Source organism: Cyanistes caeruleus, chromosome 27 (assembly GCF_971803275.1).
Source record: "Cyanistes caeruleus chromosome 27, bCyaCae1.hap1.1, whole genome shotgun sequence".
NCBI lineage: Eukaryota > Metazoa > Chordata > Aves > Passeriformes > Paridae > Cyanistes > Cyanistes caeruleus.
The window spans coordinates 771230-787314 of NC_141727.1; the positions used below are offsets into that span (position 1 = coordinate 771230).

Sequence of the window (16085 nt, forward strand, 5' to 3'; positions counted from 1 at the left end):
CCCATCCCATCCCATCCCATCCCATCCCATCCCATCCCATGGATCCCATCCCATCCCATCCCATGGATCCCATCCCATCCCATCCCATCCCATCCCATCCCATCCCATCCCATCCCATCCCATCCCATCCCATGGATCCCATCCCATCCCATCCCATCCCATCCCATCCCATCCCATCCCATGGATCCCATCCCATCCCATCCCATCCCATCCCTGCGGGTCCCCCTTGGGGACTTTCCCCACAGCTCCTGGGGATAATGTGGTGACAAGGGTGGTGCTGGGACCCCCCAGGACAGAGGTCCCATGGATTCAGGTCCCAGAGATGATCCCTTGGGAACGGATCCTCCATCCCACATCACTCAGTGTCCCACACCCCTTGGAGGAGCCCTGAACTCCCTGGGGAGCATCCACAGGCACAAGGGCTGGGATGGCTGCAGGGTGCAGGGGACAAGGACAAGAGTGAGTGATCCCCACCCCAGGACATGGCAATGGTTGGCACCAAATCCCTGCGGGAATGGGGGGACGTGGGGTCCCTGCCAGAGTGAGTGAAACACCCCTGAACTGGTCAGGCTGCTCTGGGGAAAAAGGGGAAGGGGAAAGGGAATCTGGGCTGTGGGAGCACTGGAGGCTTGGAGGGTGTTAGAGTCTTATGGCATCAAGCCCCTTCCAGGGGGGAAACTGAGGCACAGCAGGAATTCCCTGCCCTGCAGGGAGCTCTGCACATTTCCTGTTCCTGCTCCACCATCCTGGTCCTGCTGCCATAAATAACAAATCAAACCCAGCAGGTCTGCAGCTAAACAGGCGTGAGAGAAGCCCCTCTGCCCCATCCATGTCCTCCATCACTGGCAGGATGGAGAATTCCTGGGCTTTCTCGGTGCTGTGCCCAGAGCCATCCCCAAAATGCCTTTTCCAGGCTGGAAATCCCCTTGAAACCTTGTGTTCAGCAGGAAAAGGAAACAAAATTTCCTGGGGGAGGTGAAGGGACCCTGAGGAGTGGCTGCCTGGCCAGGGTAGGGCAGGGCAGGGCTCAGCCAAGGGATGCTCCAACATCCACACTTCCTTCTGTTGGGAAGTTCATGGATCCACCCTCATCCCTCTGTTTCTCCACAGACATCTCTGGCCCCTCACCTAAAACAATCAGCAATCCAAGCCCAGCTCTTGCCCCAGATCCCTGTCCCAGACAGCCCAGATGCTGCAGGGATGCTTGGGAACGGGCAGGGGTGCATGGGAATGGACAGGCAAAGTTCCTGGCCTGCTCTCAGTTCAGCCTCAGTCTCCCAGTTCTCCAGTGGGGAGCCAAAGAGGCAAATCCCAAAGCAGGGACTCCCAGACAATCCAATCCCTGCACACTGAGCCACCACGTCTCTCGCATTTTTGGGATCTGGACATTCTCCCTGGTGTTCCATCACCTCTGCAGGCCAAGCCCAGAGCTGGGAATGTGGGAGATGTCCGTGCCCCTGGCAGGGGCGAACGGGATGGGCTTTGTGGTCCCTTCCAAGCCAACTCCATGATTCCATTTCCACAATTCCATGAACCTGATTCCACAGTTCCATGATTCTCCTGCCTGCCCTTTTCCCTTCTCCCAAGGTGCGAGGGACTCATCCCGACTGCTCCGTCGTCCTCCACTTCCAGAAGCAAGAAGCGGAATGTCTGGAGAGGATCTGGAGCGAGAGCCAAACCCCAGTACTCCCTGGGCAGGAAGATGAGGGTGAGCCTGGGATCAGCTCCCCTGGGACCAGGGCAGGAATTCCTGAGGGGTCCTTGGAGGGTGATCCATGGTAGGGGATTGCAGAGTGCCCATGGATGTGGAAACGAGGGGATTTCCAGGGAAATGGAGAGCAGCACCAAGGCAAAGGACAAGGAGAATTCCTGCAGAGCCCCAAAAATGCAGTTGGAACGGGATAGAGGGGATTGAGGGACACAAACAACAGCGGGAACTCAGACCTGGTGGATTTAGAGAATCAGGCTGGGATTGGGAGGGACCTTAAAGCCACTCAGTGCCACCCCTGCCATGGCAGGGACACCTCCCACTGTCCCAGGCTGCTCCAGCCCCAGTGTCCAGCCTGGCCTTGGGCACTGCCAGGGATCCAGGGGCAGCCCCAGCTGCTCTGGGCACCCTGTGCCAGGGCCTGCCCACCCTGCCAGGGAACAATTCCTGCCCAATATCCCATCCAGCCCTGCCCTCTGCCACTGGCAGCCATTCCCTGGCTCCTGGCCCTCCATCCCTTGTCCCCAGTGCCTCTCCAGCTCTCCTGGAGCCCCTTTAGGCTCTGCAAGGGGCTCTGAGGTTTTCCCGGAGCCTTCTCGCCCCTCCAGGGATCAGGGATGGCTTCACAGAATACGGCAGTGCTGGATCTGCTTGTGTCCCCAGCAGAGCCCCCTTGATCCCCCTGCACCGATGCCAGGGCTGTGGCCACCAGCACCGGGGTCACTCCATGGTGTCACCATCTCACATCTGCTCCCCTCCCTCATTCAGGAAATTTTACAGCCAAACATTTTTTGAGCAACTCAATTTTCCCATATCTGAGATTTTAAACAAATTAACTTGTTGAAAAAACAATTTTTAAGTGCTGCTTTTGGACATCCTTTTTAAAATTGCATCTCAGTTTCCATCCAAAGTGGAATGGCCCAATCCCAGGCAAAAATTGTCACCAGGAGAATAAGGAATGCGTCATTCCAAGGCTTTAATCTCATAGCATTGGAAAAATTAAGCAATAAATGCATACGAAGGCGCATAATTGCTTAAGTAACTCAGCAGAGATGTCATTTATTCTTCAGCTTAGCGGGGAAAAGCCAATTTGATTGGAAAAAGCCCATTTTGCAACCTGAATTGTGCCAGCCAAGGGGAAGGAATCTCACTGCAGGGAAATATCTGAGAAGCAGGAATGCATAATGAAAACCCAGGTTTAATCCCAAGGTTGCTGCTGCCCCCAGTCCACCTGAGCTGCATTCACCCCTTCCTCTGCTTGTGCCAGCGTGGGAGCTGTGAGCGAGGACAGGCTCATGGGCAGAGTGGGAGGGCTCTGGGAACAATTCCTGCCCAATATCCCATCCAGCCCTGCCCTCTGCCACTGGGAGCCATTCCCTGCCTCCTGGCCCTCCATCCCTTGTCCCCGGCCCCTCTCCAGCTCTCCTGGAGCCTCTTTAGGCCCTGGAAGTGGTTCCAAAATCTCCCTGGATCCTTCTCCTCTCCAGGTGAACACTCCCAGCTCTCCCAGACTTTCCTCATGGCAGAGATCTTCCATTCCTTGCACCATTTCCATGGCATCCTCTGGACTATGGGGGCTACGAATTCCAGTGGAGGTCCTGGAGATGCTCCAAAGGCTCCCCTGGAGCCAGGCTGGGAGAGCTGGGAATGTTCACCTGGAGAGGAGAAGCTCCAGGGAGAGCTCAGAGCCCCTTGCAGAGCCTAAAGGGGCTCCAGGAGAGCTGGAGAGGGACTGGGGACAAGGGATGGAGGGACAGGAGCCAGGGAATGGCTCCCAGTGGCAGAGGGAAGGGCTGGATGGGATATTGGGCAGGAATTGTTCCCTGGCAGGGTGGGCAGGCCCTGGCACAGGGTGCCCAGAGCAGCTGGGGCTGCCCCTGGATCCCTGGCAGTGCCCAAGGCCAGGCTGGACATTGGGGCTGGAGCAGCCTGGGACAGTGGGAGGTGTCCCTGCCATGGCAGGGGTGGCACTGGGTGGGCTTTAAGGTCCTTTCCCACCCAAACCATTCCCTGATTCCCTGCTTCCACGACCCCAAGAAATGAAGTGACTGATCCCAATTCTATGCTCCCTTCCCCGATTCCCCTGAGCAAAAACCAAGCCTCACTTTGGCATTGTAGATGCAAATCCCTCCGTGCCTGTGCTGACACCCCCAGGCTGAAATCAGAGGAAACTCATCAGACTTGTCCAATTCCACATTCCCTGGCTGGCAATGGATGTGGCTCCAGGTGAACAATGTGGATCTGCAAGGTTAATGATGGAGCTGTGCTGGGACAGGAGCTGGCCTGGAACGGGATGTCCTTGTCCCATCCCATCACAAGTTCCTCCAGGCCCTGAGTCTGCCTGGCCCTGCTCATTCCCAAGGAAATTGGAGAGTGATTTAAACGGGAATTGAGTGCTGGATAGGGAAAGTTGTTTAAGGTGATCACTCGCAGCAAGCTTTGCCTGATTTCCCTCTGTCCTTGGGGATACATCCCGAGCTGAGCCTCCAGGTGCAACAATCCAGCATAAATCTGGGTTATTTTAGGAGCCGGGGCAAATCCCAGCCCACCCCACAGGCAGGGTCTGATGCAGCCCCGGGAGTTGCCGGGTCCCAGCGCTGGGAGAGGATGTTCCCAGGAGCAGAGCCGGGATGCTCGCGGTTCCTGCGGGGCCCTGGACCGGGGGACAGCGGCGGGGCTGCGGTGTCACCCGCACGTCCCCTCCTGGTGTCACCGCGGTCCCCTCTCTCCCTGCCCAGGCTGCCCGACGGAGTGGGACGGGGTGAGCTGCTGGCCCGCCCTGCCCCTCGGCCAGTCCCGAGCTGTCGCCTGTCCCGACATCCTGAACGTCTTCAAGAAGTCCGAAGGTCTGAATCCAGCGGGGATCGCTCACCCAGCCTGCCAGGGACCCCTGTGCCACCCCAGCCCTTCCCGCAGCTCCTGCCTCTCCAGAACAAATGTCCTTGGTGTAAATCGCATTCCAAGCAGGGGGCAGGAAAAGCAGAGATGCAGGGAGCTGCCACAGCAGGACCCAAATCCTTTCATCCTCTGTGGGTGGAGCACCTGGGGACCTCATCCTCCATTCTGGTGCCACCGGGACAGTCCCCAGTGCCCTCCTTCCCCACACACCATCCCAGCCCTCCCGAGATGTCTCCATCCCTCTTGGAGGGCTGGGAAGGAGAGCTCCCACCCGGAGCGTTCCAGCACTTCTGCGGTCTCTGAGCACTTTCTCAGACAGGAGTCATTTGGAAAATGCTGGGAAATGTTTGCTTTGGGGCAGGAACAGCTCAGGAGAGGCTTGATGGAGTCCTCACAGGAGAAAGGAGCACTTTTATTGCCTTAATTCCCAATTCCCATCCACTGGAGGGATCTGAGCTTGTTTTCACACCCAGCCCAAAGTTTTCCTGACAGCTCCAGGCACGGGGCCGGAGGGAGTGATGGGATGCAGAAGGGATGGGGTAGCAATGGGATCTGGGAGGGAATGATGGTGTCTGGGAGGGAAGGAGCAGCGATGGGATCCAAGAGGAGCAATGGGATCCAGGAGAGATGGGACAGCCAGGCCACTCGGGCACCGCACTGCTGTCCCCATCTGTTCCAGGCTGGGCATTCTGGGGGTGCCATCAGAGGTGACACCCATGGCTCCCCTGAGGTCCTTCCTTGCCCTGCAGGGTGGATCCATAGGAATTGCACCAAGTGGGGCTGGAGCCTCCCCAGCCCCCCCTACCACAGCGCCTGCCAGCTGGAGCCCCTCGGCAGCACCAACGACACCGAGGCCAAGGCACGTGGGACCCCTGGGGCTGTGGGGAGCTGTCCCCATGGCCCCTTCCCCTCACTGGGCAAGGAACCATGGAGATGTTCCCCTGTCCTTGAGGGGGGAGCTGTCCCTGCTTGTCCCACACCAGCACTTCCCAGTCCATGTCCCCTCACTGTGCTGCTGTCCCTTCCAGAGAGGCCATTTTGTCACCATGAAGGTGCTCTACACCTGCGGCTACTCCACGTCGCTGGCAGCGCTGCTCCTGGCCATCGGCATCTTCTCCTGCTTCAGGTAGGGCTGGGAGCTGCTCCAGCCCCAGGGGCTGCAGGGACACAGGATAAATCCCAGCAGGGATAGCTGTCCTCAGCCTGTCCCCTCCTGGAGCAGCCAGGACACATCCCTGCCAACAGGAAAACTGGGAAGCCAGGAGAGGAATGGCAGCATTGTCTTTCCCTGGTGGCCCTCTCACGTTCTGGTTTTGCAGATCTCCCTGTGCTGCAGATCTGGGCTCTCCAGAGGTTTCTGGGATGTTCCCTTGTCCCTGAGCAGCCCCAAGCACAGCACAACCCTGCCCTTCCTGATTTTAGAGCAGGAAAGCTTCTCCAGGGCTTTGTGACCATCACCGGCAGTGATCCCTGGGCTGGGCTCCAGCCTGGGATGGGGACACCAAGCACCTTCTCTGCCCCTGTTGGGGCCCAGCAGATCTCTCCCTCCTGCAGGAAGCTGCATTGCACCAGGAATTCCATCCACATCCACTTCTTCACCTCCTTCATCCTGCGGGGCACCGCCGTGTTCATCAAGGACAGCGTCCTCTTCTCGGACGAGTCCATCGACCACTGCACAATGTCCACGGTAAATCCCAAATCACAGCCTGGGAATGGGGCAGGGAGAGCAACGGGGGCTCATTGGGAAGGGGTTGGTGGGGCCCAGGCTGGATTTAGCACTGCAGAGAGAGAGAGAGAGAGAGGCTGTGAGATGGAGGAAATTCTGTCATGGGTGGCCTTGGGGAGGTTCAGCATTTCTGCATCTTCCTCTGTGCAGGGAACAAATTCTGTCTTCAAAGCTGCCACTGGCCTCAGGCTGAGTGTCCCCAGTGGTGTCCCCAGTGGTGTCCCCAGAGGTGTCCCCAGAGGTGTCCCCAGTTGGGCTAAAGCTCAGCACGGCCCCAGCAGCACCAGGATCTGCTCAGATTTGAGGTTTCCAATAAAAGCAGGAACTCCTGAGTGAAGATATAACACCAAGAGCACCACAGCCACAGCCACAGGGCTTTTTAAGGTCCTACAAAAGCAGCCCGTGGTCACCTGCCCATGAGGCACAGGCAGAGCAGAACCTGGGGCAGGTGACTTGAGGGACAGGGGCAGAGTCCCTGGGGCTGCACTGAAAGGTCAGCACTGCAAGGTCATCACAGGTGTCCCCAGGAGGGGGGACACAGAGGGGTGACAATCCCGTGTCCCCAGGACAGGCTGTGGTGCACCCTGAGCCGTCCCCCTCCTCCCCTGGCAGGTGACCTGCAAAGCAGCCATCGCCTTCTTCCAGTACTCAGTGCTGGCCAACTTCTACTGGCTGCTGGTGGAGGGGCTGTACCTGCAGACGCTGCTGCTGCTCACCTTCACCTGCGACAGGAGCTACACCTGGGGCTACATCCTCATCGGCTGGGGTGAGCCTGGGGACACCCCAGACACCCCTGGACATCCACGGGCAGGAACCAACCTGGGAATGGCCTGATCTGAGACTCACCTGGCCAGAGGTCCCAGCATGGCCCACCCCAACATCTCCTGCATGGCCTTGATGGGCACCCACCCGCTCCTCCCAGAGCCCAGAGCTGCTGGGGAAGCCTAGCCTGATCCAGGACAGGTTCTCCCTTCTTCCCACACCCAGCTGGGGCTGGGAACACCCATCCCAGCCTGGGTGTGATGCAAGAGCTCAGGGCTGGGAGGGTGGCCAGGAGGTGGCACAGACACAGAATCATCAGTGGGCACCATTTCCTCCTGGAGAAGGTGGGAAGGTTGTCACTTTCCTGCCACTTCCAGAACTGAGCTAGCCACATGTTTCTGGGGACAAGGGACAGAGGGGTGGCACAGGGACTTCCCAGAGCACTGGAGGGACCATCCCTGCCTGTGTCCTGTCCTTGCAGGTGTCCCCATGGTCACAGTTGGGGTGTGGGTGCTCACCAGGCTCCAGTACGACAACCATGGGTAAGAGCAGCTGCCCCTTGGCCTTCTCCAGGCCACCTCAGCCACATGTCCCAGTCCAAGTCCTGGGAAATGAACCTTTGGCATGGGATGCTCAGGAGGGGAGGACTGAGCCAGCGCTTTATTTAAATGTTATTTCTGTTTTCTGGTGGATCTCGTGGCAAGAGGGGTGCAAAGGGGTCAGGGGGACACACGGGTCCCAGTGGGTGCCAGAGCCAGCTCTCCTGTCCCATAGGTGCTGGGATGACTACTCCAGCCCGTACTGGTGGGTGATCAAGGCTCCCATCCTCCTGGCCATATTTGTGAGTGTGCTCCCTGAGAGCCCCACCCCAGAGCCAGGGGTCCCACAGGGCCAGGGGGCCCAGCCAGGGGTTGTGCAGAGCCTGAGACGTGGCTTCCCGGGACAGGTGAACTTCCTCATCTTCCTCAACGTCACCAGGATGTTGGCACAGAAGATTCGGTGCCCAGACCTCAGCAGAACCCACAAGCAGCAGTACATGTAAGGGGACAGGGCTGTGCCCACCGGGTCTGGGGTCCCAGGGCAGAGGGACCCTCCTTGGAGGAGCACAGAGGACAATCTTGGGGCCTCCAAGACCTGCCTTTCACAAAGAACCTACTTGGGGTTAAGACCAAGATCCTGGGGAGGTCTCACGGGGCTGCAGGAGCACCCAGACCCCTCTCACTCTCCACAGGAGGTTGACCAAGTCCACGCTGCTCCTCATCCCCCTCTTCGGGGTGCACTACGTGGTGTTCGCGCTCTTCCCCGAGCACGTGGGCGTGGATGCCCGGCTCTACTTCGAGCTGGTGCTCGGCTCCTACCAGGTGAGATGGGCAGGGGAAGTCCCCATGGTCCCACCCCAAACCCCACCAGGAGCCCCTGGGATGTGGGATTTTGGCCTCTTTTAGGAGAGGGTGCCCCCATCCCCCTGGGGCAGGGCACAAGGGACAATCTGGCCCTGGAGAACCTGGCACTGATTTCTTCTGCCCTGTGGGGGGTCAGAGGTATGGGAGGAGGTAAAGGAGGGAGAAGATGAGCACAGAGGAGTCCAGCCCCTTCCATGGGGTGAAAATTGCTCTCCCTGTCCTCTGCAGGGCTTCCTGGTGGCTCTGCTCTACTGTTTCCTCAACGGGGAGGTGAGTGTGTCCCCAGCCCAACCCTGGGCACCACAGCGGGCACAAGGACACCCCAAGGGTGCCCAAAAGCCACACGTGGGCACAAGGACAGTCCCCGCAACCCCTGCCCCCCAATCCCCCCCTGGGTGCTGCCTGGTGTCCCTGGGTGCCAGCACCGTGGTGTTGCTGCAGGTCCAGGCTGAGATCAGGAGGAACTGGGGCAAGTGGCAAAGGTCCATGGAGAGCAACGTCTTCAACCTGGCCACCCAGGACTTCACAGCATGACCAGGCCAGGGCTCCAGGGAAGAGCTGCTGGAGCAGCAGCTCCATGGCTGCGGTCCCAGAAAGACCCAGCCCCCCTGATTTTGGAGGTTCTGGGTCTAACACCCTCAGAGGGTGGTGGGAACAACCATGGGAGCGGCTCTGCCTGCTCAGTGCTGGTGGATCTTGCACCTGTGGTGGCACCTCACCCCTTGGAGCTCTCACTGCTTTGGGGCAGAGTTTCAGGCAGAGGGAAGGGAAGTTCTCCACTTTTCTGCCTGAAACTGGGAAGGAAATGCAAAAATCCTTTGCCAAAGGACAGCTGGTGGTTATTGTTTGCACTGGGAAGAAAATGAGCAGCCCCGATACTGAAGGGATTCACTGATGGATATTTTCCCCCTTCCTTGCTTTACAAAATTTCCCTTCTGGGGAACACAGCCAGGAGCCACCCTGGGGATAGGGGAAGGATACAGAGAGAGGAAAATCCCCACAGCTCTACAAGAGACCCCCAACAGCCTCAGGACCCAGTTCCCCAATTCCCAAAATGCTTCCCTTTCTCCCATGTCAGTTGATTGAACTGGAGATGTTTCCTTGCCAGGAGAGCTCTCCCAGTCCTTTGCACTGAGGAGCTTTCCTCGGGTTCATCTTCCAGGGATAAGAAGGGTTTTGCCAATAAAATCCATTCTCAAGTCCAGCCTTGCTTTTCAGAGGGTTGTTTTGCTCCACAAACCTGGAGAATTTGGGACTGGGGTGCTGCAGGATGAAAATCCTGCCCATGGTGGAATGCCTGGACGTATCTCCCAGGCAATCTCTGCTTTTCCCCTGCCCAGCAAAGCTCACAGAGGGGAGATGGAGGAGGAAAACGAGGAAGAGCTCAAGGTGGGGGCACCACGAGCTGTCCCAGAGGTCCTGGGGTGCCCTCGGGGTCACAGCTGCCCCAACCAGCCCACAGCCTGGCCCTGTCCTCTCACCATGACCATCCTTCATCCTCCCATTCTGAGCTGCTGCCCTGGCCACTGGTGCCTCCAGGAGCGAGAGGCCCCAGATGCCCTCTTGCCAAACTTCCTGGCCTCTCCCATGCTCCCAAGACCGGAGCCACCCGATCCCGGCCTCGCTTCTCACTCTGCCTGGGTTGTCATTTCTCCGTGGTGCCACATGTCCTTCCCTAAATAAACCCCACTTGCTGGCCCCTGTCCAGGCTGCAAGATCTCCAGAGATCCTGTCTGGGAAGGCACTGAGAGGGAAACAGAACCCCAGGGCTGATTTGAGGTGAGATGGGAGATGTCCCATTAAAAAACCCTCTAGAGCCAGCACATCCTGAGGCTCCAGGAACCCTCCAGAGGAGCTCAGGAGATGGTAAATAAACCCATGTCTGCAGCCAGGAAGGGACCAGAGGTGAATAGAACCCCTCTCCATCATTAGTGAGGATGGGATGATTGGCAGGGATGAGGGAGCAGCGGATTGAGCCAGGACTAGGGGTGCTCAGTGGGAACATCTGTTTCCATAAAACATTGAAAGACTCTGGATTTTCACTGATTTCCAGCTGTGAATGGATTTTTAGGGTGATAAATGATCCCAAATGACCCTCTGGGGTTGCTGGGCTTTGAACCCCATGGTTCAGGAACCTGCAGGACAGGAGCCCAGTGTGGATCCAGGAGGGGACTGGGAATCTCCCTTAGCTTGCAGGAAAGGTTTTCCAAAGGTTCCCAGCACGAACCATGTCCTGCAGCTGCAAAATATCATGGAAAGGGATCTTAAAGGGTTGAAAGAGATTTAAAGCTCATGCCAGGGACACCTCCCACTGTCCCAGGCTGCTCCAGCCCCAGTGTCCAGCCTGGCCTTGGGCACTGCCAGGGATCCAGGGACAGCCCCAGCTGCTCTGGGCACCTGTGCCAGGGCCTGCCCACCCTCACAGGGAGGAGTTTCTTCAAAAAATCCTCATAAACTTGGAGATTTCCAACCTAAAGCATCACTGATGGTTTATCCTGTGCTCGGGGAACCAGAGTCAGGTTTCCCCTTTCCCAGTGTGGCCGGAGTGCCACAGCCTGGAATCCTCCTCAGCCGCCTGTCCCCGGGGTGCTGTGTGTGTCCCCGCAGGGCCAGAGCGGTGTCTGGGGACAGGGGACAGGGGACAGGGGACCGGGGACAGGGGACAGGGGACCGGGGACAGGGGACAAGGGAGCGGGGACAGGGGACAGGGGACAGGGGACAGGGGACAGGGGACAGGGGACAGGGGACAGGGGACAAGGGACAGGGGACCGGGGACAGGGGACAGGGGACAGGGGACAGGGGACAGGGGACAAGGGACAGGGGACAGGGGACAGGGGACAGGGGTGTTTTGCCTGGAGCCGGAGGGTGGCACTGCGGCCCCTCCACAGCGGCTCGGGTGGCAGCGCTGGAGCCACCCGCGGGCACAGCGGGGACACCTCGGGGGGACAGCGGCCACTGAGCCCGGCTCCGAGAGCCCCGGAGAGCGAGGTAAGAGCCACACTGCTCTGGGGGAAGAGCTGGGACAGCCCGGCAGCGCCGGCTTAATCCGGGATGGGGACGGGAATAGGGAGCGCGGTGCCCGATGCTGCTCTCCGTGCCTGCATTCCCCCTCCTGCGGAACCTCCTGGGCGCAGAGGGTGCCCTGTGCTTCCATCTGCTCCTTCATCCCGCTTCGGGACGGTCCCGGTCCTGCAGCTCGGGGAATTCGCTCGCCCCGTGTCCCGGCACATCGGGAGCTCCGCTTCTGCCCAGACCCTGGGACCCTGCGCAGGGACCGGCAGAGCCCCAGGGACACTGGGACCCACGGCAGGGACAGCGCTGGCAGCACAGGGGAGCTGGAGAGGGGCTGGGGACAAGGGATGGAGGGACAGGAGCCAGGGAATGGCTGCCAGTGGCAGAGGGCAGGGCTGGATGGGATATTGGGCAGGAATTGTTCCCTGGCAGGGTGGGCAGGCCCTGGCACAGGGTGCCCAGAGCAGCTGGGGCTGCCCCTGGATCCCTGGCAGTGCCCAAGGCCAGGCTGGACACTGGGGCTGGAGCAGCCTGGGACAGTGGGAGGTGTCCCTGCCATGGCAGGGGTGGCACTGAGTGGCTTTAAGGTCCCTTCCAACCCAATTCCCTGGGTCCCAACCATTCCCTGATTTTGTGATGCTGAGGTGGATCTAGCTCCACAAGCTAGGGCACCTCAAATACTCCAGGGTCCCCGAGGCTGGACCAAGCATTGCCCTAATTCCACCCTGGAAACCCAAAGACACATTTTTCTCACCCTGATCAGTGTTGTCTAGTACCTCTGGATGCCCCAAGATCCATTCCCATTGGGATTTACTTGGTGTTGCAGACAGAAATGTGCTCCTGTGCCCTGCTGGGGACCCTCGGTGTCCCCACATCCCACAGGGCAGGAGACACATCCCAGGGTTTCCAGCCTCACTCCAGGCCTGCTCTTGGTCTGGGAAAAGCAAAAATGGACCTGTGCAGCTTGAAATGTCTTCCTGTGCTGACAAGGCTGGGCTTGGGGCAGCTGCTGGGAGCCACCAAACATCCCCTGAATTCCCTGCTGTAACCAACAGAGCAAGTGGAAAGTCCCCACAGCCACAGCAGGAGGGTGTCCCTGTCCCTGTCCCTGTCCCTGTCCCTGTCCCTGCTGTCCTCACCAGCCAAACCCAGTGCACAGGATGCACAGGGAATGCTCCATGCCCCTGGATCGTGGCTGTTGTTCTCCTGCTGAGCTCCCAGCGGGCTCCCAGTGCCAGCCCTGGGAGCTGCTCTGCTTCCCTCCCTCTCTTCCCTCGCTCTTTCCCTCGGCTTTATCCCCTCAGAGCCTGCTTGAGGCTCCAAGCCAGCCAGAAGAGCCCCGATTTTTAATTGAAGAGATCCAAGTTATGCCTCCCAAAGCACACCTTTGGCATCCCCTGCTGGAGCTCATCCTGCACCAGTTTTCTCTGGAGAGCTGAATTGGCTCCTGCTCTGCCTTATTCCCACAGTCTCACAAAGGAAAGGAGAATCGTGAGTCTGAAGCAGAATTAGCCCAAGGAACTTCACTTCCCAGCTCCCTGGTGTCAGGGCTGCTGGCCTGGCCATGGCTGTGTTGATTGTGGAGGATGCTGGAGAGGACAGGGGCGAGGGGCTGGGCAGGGCAGGGGATTCCCGTGGGATTCCAGGCTGGGAAAGGCAGGGACTGCAGCTCCACTGAAGCCACCCCAACACCGGGAAGTTTCTCCAGGGTGTTTTGGGACTGGAAAGGCAGAAATGATTCACAGAGGTAGTGGTTTTGGGGAGGTGATGAGCCCCTCTGCTGCTCCCCCCGACACAGCCCCGGGCACCCCAAAAGGGCTGGCCCTGCAAGCTGGGTGTCTCTCCACCCTCTCCTCCTGCACCCCGAGCACCCCACAATCCCCAGGAGAGCCTGGGCTTGGCAGGAGCTGCCAAAGGCCCCGTCAGGAAGCGCAAAAGGGGAGACAAGCCAGGGCGAATTCCCCTCCGTGTGTCAGGCCGGCCGTGGCTCAGGGCCCCGCGGGCAGGACAGGTGAGGCACCGGGCCAGGGATGCTCCTGGCGTGTTCTGCTGCAAGGGGGCGGGCGGGGGGGACAAAAAGGTGACAGGCCCCCCTCGTGTGCGCAAGAGGAGGAGCGAGGCTGCTGCAGGGCCCCGAACGATGGGAATGACGCTCCCAAAGAGCCACGGGCTCGGGGACAGCTCGGGCAGCGGCGTTGGCACCGAGCGCTCCCCCGCCCTCGCAGTTGTCCCGCTGCCCCTTCCAGCCCCTGTCACTGCCGGGGAGGCGCTGGCCAGGGTCGCTCCCAGCTCCCCTGCAGCTCCCCGGGCCGCAGCGGGTGCCGAAGGCCGCCCCGAGCCCGCTCCGCACCTGAGGGCCGCGGCAGGGCCCGGGCAGGGCCCGGGCAGGAGCCGGGCCCGGGGGCGATGCGGCCTGGCCGTGATTGGCGCGGCGGGGGACGAATGCCACAGCCAGGCTACCTGAAGGACCCCGCGTGTCCTCAGGTTTCACTCATGACCATCTGACAGCAGCAGCAGCTGCTCTGCCAACTCGCCGAGCCAAAGCCTCCAGGAGTCGAAGGAGAGGGAAATTCTGGCCCTAAAAGGTTTCTCCTTGGGATTTCACACTCTCCACCAACAGTAAGTACTGGGGTCAGCCCTGGGCCGCTGCCAGGGCCCCGGGCAGGGGCTGCAGGGTTTTGGATGGCCCCAGGTTTGTCGCTGTCGCTGTGCCTGGAGCTCTGCCGGCAATGTCCCGGGGTTTGCGGTCCGAGCGCTGGAGGTGGATGGGACCAGGACGGACTCCGTTGTCTCTGGGGGGGTGTTTAGGGCTGGAGGCACCTGCTGGACCCCCCCTGCATGGAAAAGTGTCCAGGACAGGGGAGAAAGTCCCCACAAAGGTGCAGGCAGGGCACGGGGATGAGGGTGGCAGCAGCCAACAGGCCCTCAGTGGCCACAGAGCTGTGTGAGGATGAGAGGGGACGTTCAGGGACGTGGCAGGCAATGGGTTCCTGAGCCACCCTCCCCACTGCAGTAAAGGAGCCACAGGCAGGGCTCACAAGTCGCAAGGCTCCTTTCTCCTGGCTTCTCCTCCTGGAGGTCTAAATATAAACCCCGGCCTGGGCAAGCCAAGGTTGCAGGAAAGGTCTGCGGGTGCTCCCAGTGTCTCCTTTCGGGAAGGGCTCTGTCCCTGCAGAGCCCCCGTCCCCCGTGGGGCAGCAGGGAGGGACCCCGAGGGCAGAGGGAAGGAGGTGGGACCCCTGTGCCATGTGGGAATGGCAGGGATGGGGTGGCAGGGAATGGGAGGCTGTCCCACACTGGGGCTGTGGGCGCACGGGCACAGCCAGAAGGGTGCCAGGGTGAGCCAAGGGTGGGGTTCAGGGCTGGATCCCCCATGGGAATCAGGCAGTGCCAGGCTGGGGTTCAGCTTGGGGGTTTCAGGAGCTGTATCCCCCCTGTGCCAGCTCCCATCAGTCACTGCATGGGCAGGGCCCGCTGTGCACCCCCAGAGTCATTTTGGGGTTAATCCAGGGGAAGACTGCCCCCATTCCCCCCATTCCCCCACTCCCCCATTCCCTCCATTCCCCCATTCCCCCATTCCCCCCATTCCCCCACTCCCCCATTCCCCCCATTCCCCCACTCCCCCATTCCCCCCCACTCCCCTACTCCCCCATTCCCCCCATTCCCCCATTCCCCCCATTCCCCCATTCCCCCCACTCCCCCATTCCCCCCATTCCCCCATTCCCCCATTCCCCCCATTCCCCCATTCCCCCATTCCCCCATTCCCCCATCCCTCATTCCCCCATTCCCCCATTCCCCCATTCCCCCATTCCCCCATCCCTCATTCCCCCATTCCCCCATCCCTCATTCCCCCATTCCCCCATTCCCCCCATTCCTCATTCCCCCATTCCTCATTCCCCCATTCCCCCATCCCCCCATTCCCCCATCCCTCATTCCCCCATCCCTCATTCCCCTATTCCCCCATTCCCCCCATTCCCCCCATTCCCCCATTCCCCTCATTCCCCCATTCCCCCATCCCTCATTCCCCCATTCCCCCCATTCCCCCATTCCCCCCATTCCCCCATCCCTCATTCCCCCCATTCCCCCATTCCCCTCATTCCCCCATTCCCTCCATTCCCTCCATTCCCCCACTCCCCCATTCCCCCACTCCCCCATTCCCTCCATTCCCCCATTCCCTCCATTCCCCCATTCCCCCATTCCCCCATTCCCCCACTCCCCCATTCCCTCCATTCCCCCACTCCCCCATTCCCCCATTCCCCCATTCCCCCATTCCCCCATTCCCTCCATTCCCCCATTCCCCCATTCCTCCATTCCCCCCATTCCCCCATTCCCCCATTCCCCCACTCCCCCATTCCCCCATTCCCCCATTCCCCCATTCCCTCATTCCCCCATCCCTCATGCCCGGGATGGAGCTGCAGAGGGAAGTTTGCTGAGGAACACAAGCATTTCCTCCCCTGCCCTCAGGGGCACTGATGGAGCTGTCAGGACCAGCCCGTGGCAGACGAGGGATGGAACTGTGGCTGCCAGCAAGGGACAATTCCATAAAGCCCTGGGGAGGACAGCAGGACATCCCAGT

General features: G+C 60.1%; 2 protein-coding genes across 3 annotated transcripts in view; both read left to right on the top strand.

Moving 5' to 3' along the window:
* Positions 1-1481: 1481 nt before the first annotated feature.
* LOC111940083 (vasoactive intestinal polypeptide receptor 1-like) lies at positions 1482-9701 on the top strand. 2 transcript variants are annotated; one of them, XM_023942636.2, is made up of 12 exons: positions 1482-1708; positions 4447-4554; positions 5356-5465; positions 5635-5732; positions 6161-6293; positions 6945-7098; positions 7576-7636; positions 7869-7935; positions 8041-8132; positions 8326-8455; positions 8726-8767; positions 8939-9701. In XM_023942636.2, exons 1-12 carry the CDS (start codon positions 1552-1554, stop codon positions 9029-9031), a joined length of 1245 nt encoding a protein of 414 aa, XP_023798404.2. In that variant the 5' UTR covers positions 1482-1551; the 3' UTR covers positions 9032-9701. The 2 variants fall into 2 exon arrangements, with proteins under 2 accessions (XP_023798404.2, XP_086720501.1); XM_086864375.1 differs by lacking the exons at positions 1482-1708; positions 4447-4554 and having other exon boundaries at positions 5055-5465; positions 8726-9116.
* A 4323-nt stretch (positions 9702-14024) lies between these two features.
* Positions 14025-16085, top strand: part of SCN4A (sodium voltage-gated channel alpha subunit 4) — a 44660-nt gene continuing 42599 nt past the window's right edge. The window contains exon 1 of the mRNA XM_086864274.1: positions 14025-14128. The gene's annotated coding sequence lies outside the window, so the exon portion shown is untranslated. The remainder of the gene's footprint in view (positions 14129-16085) is intronic.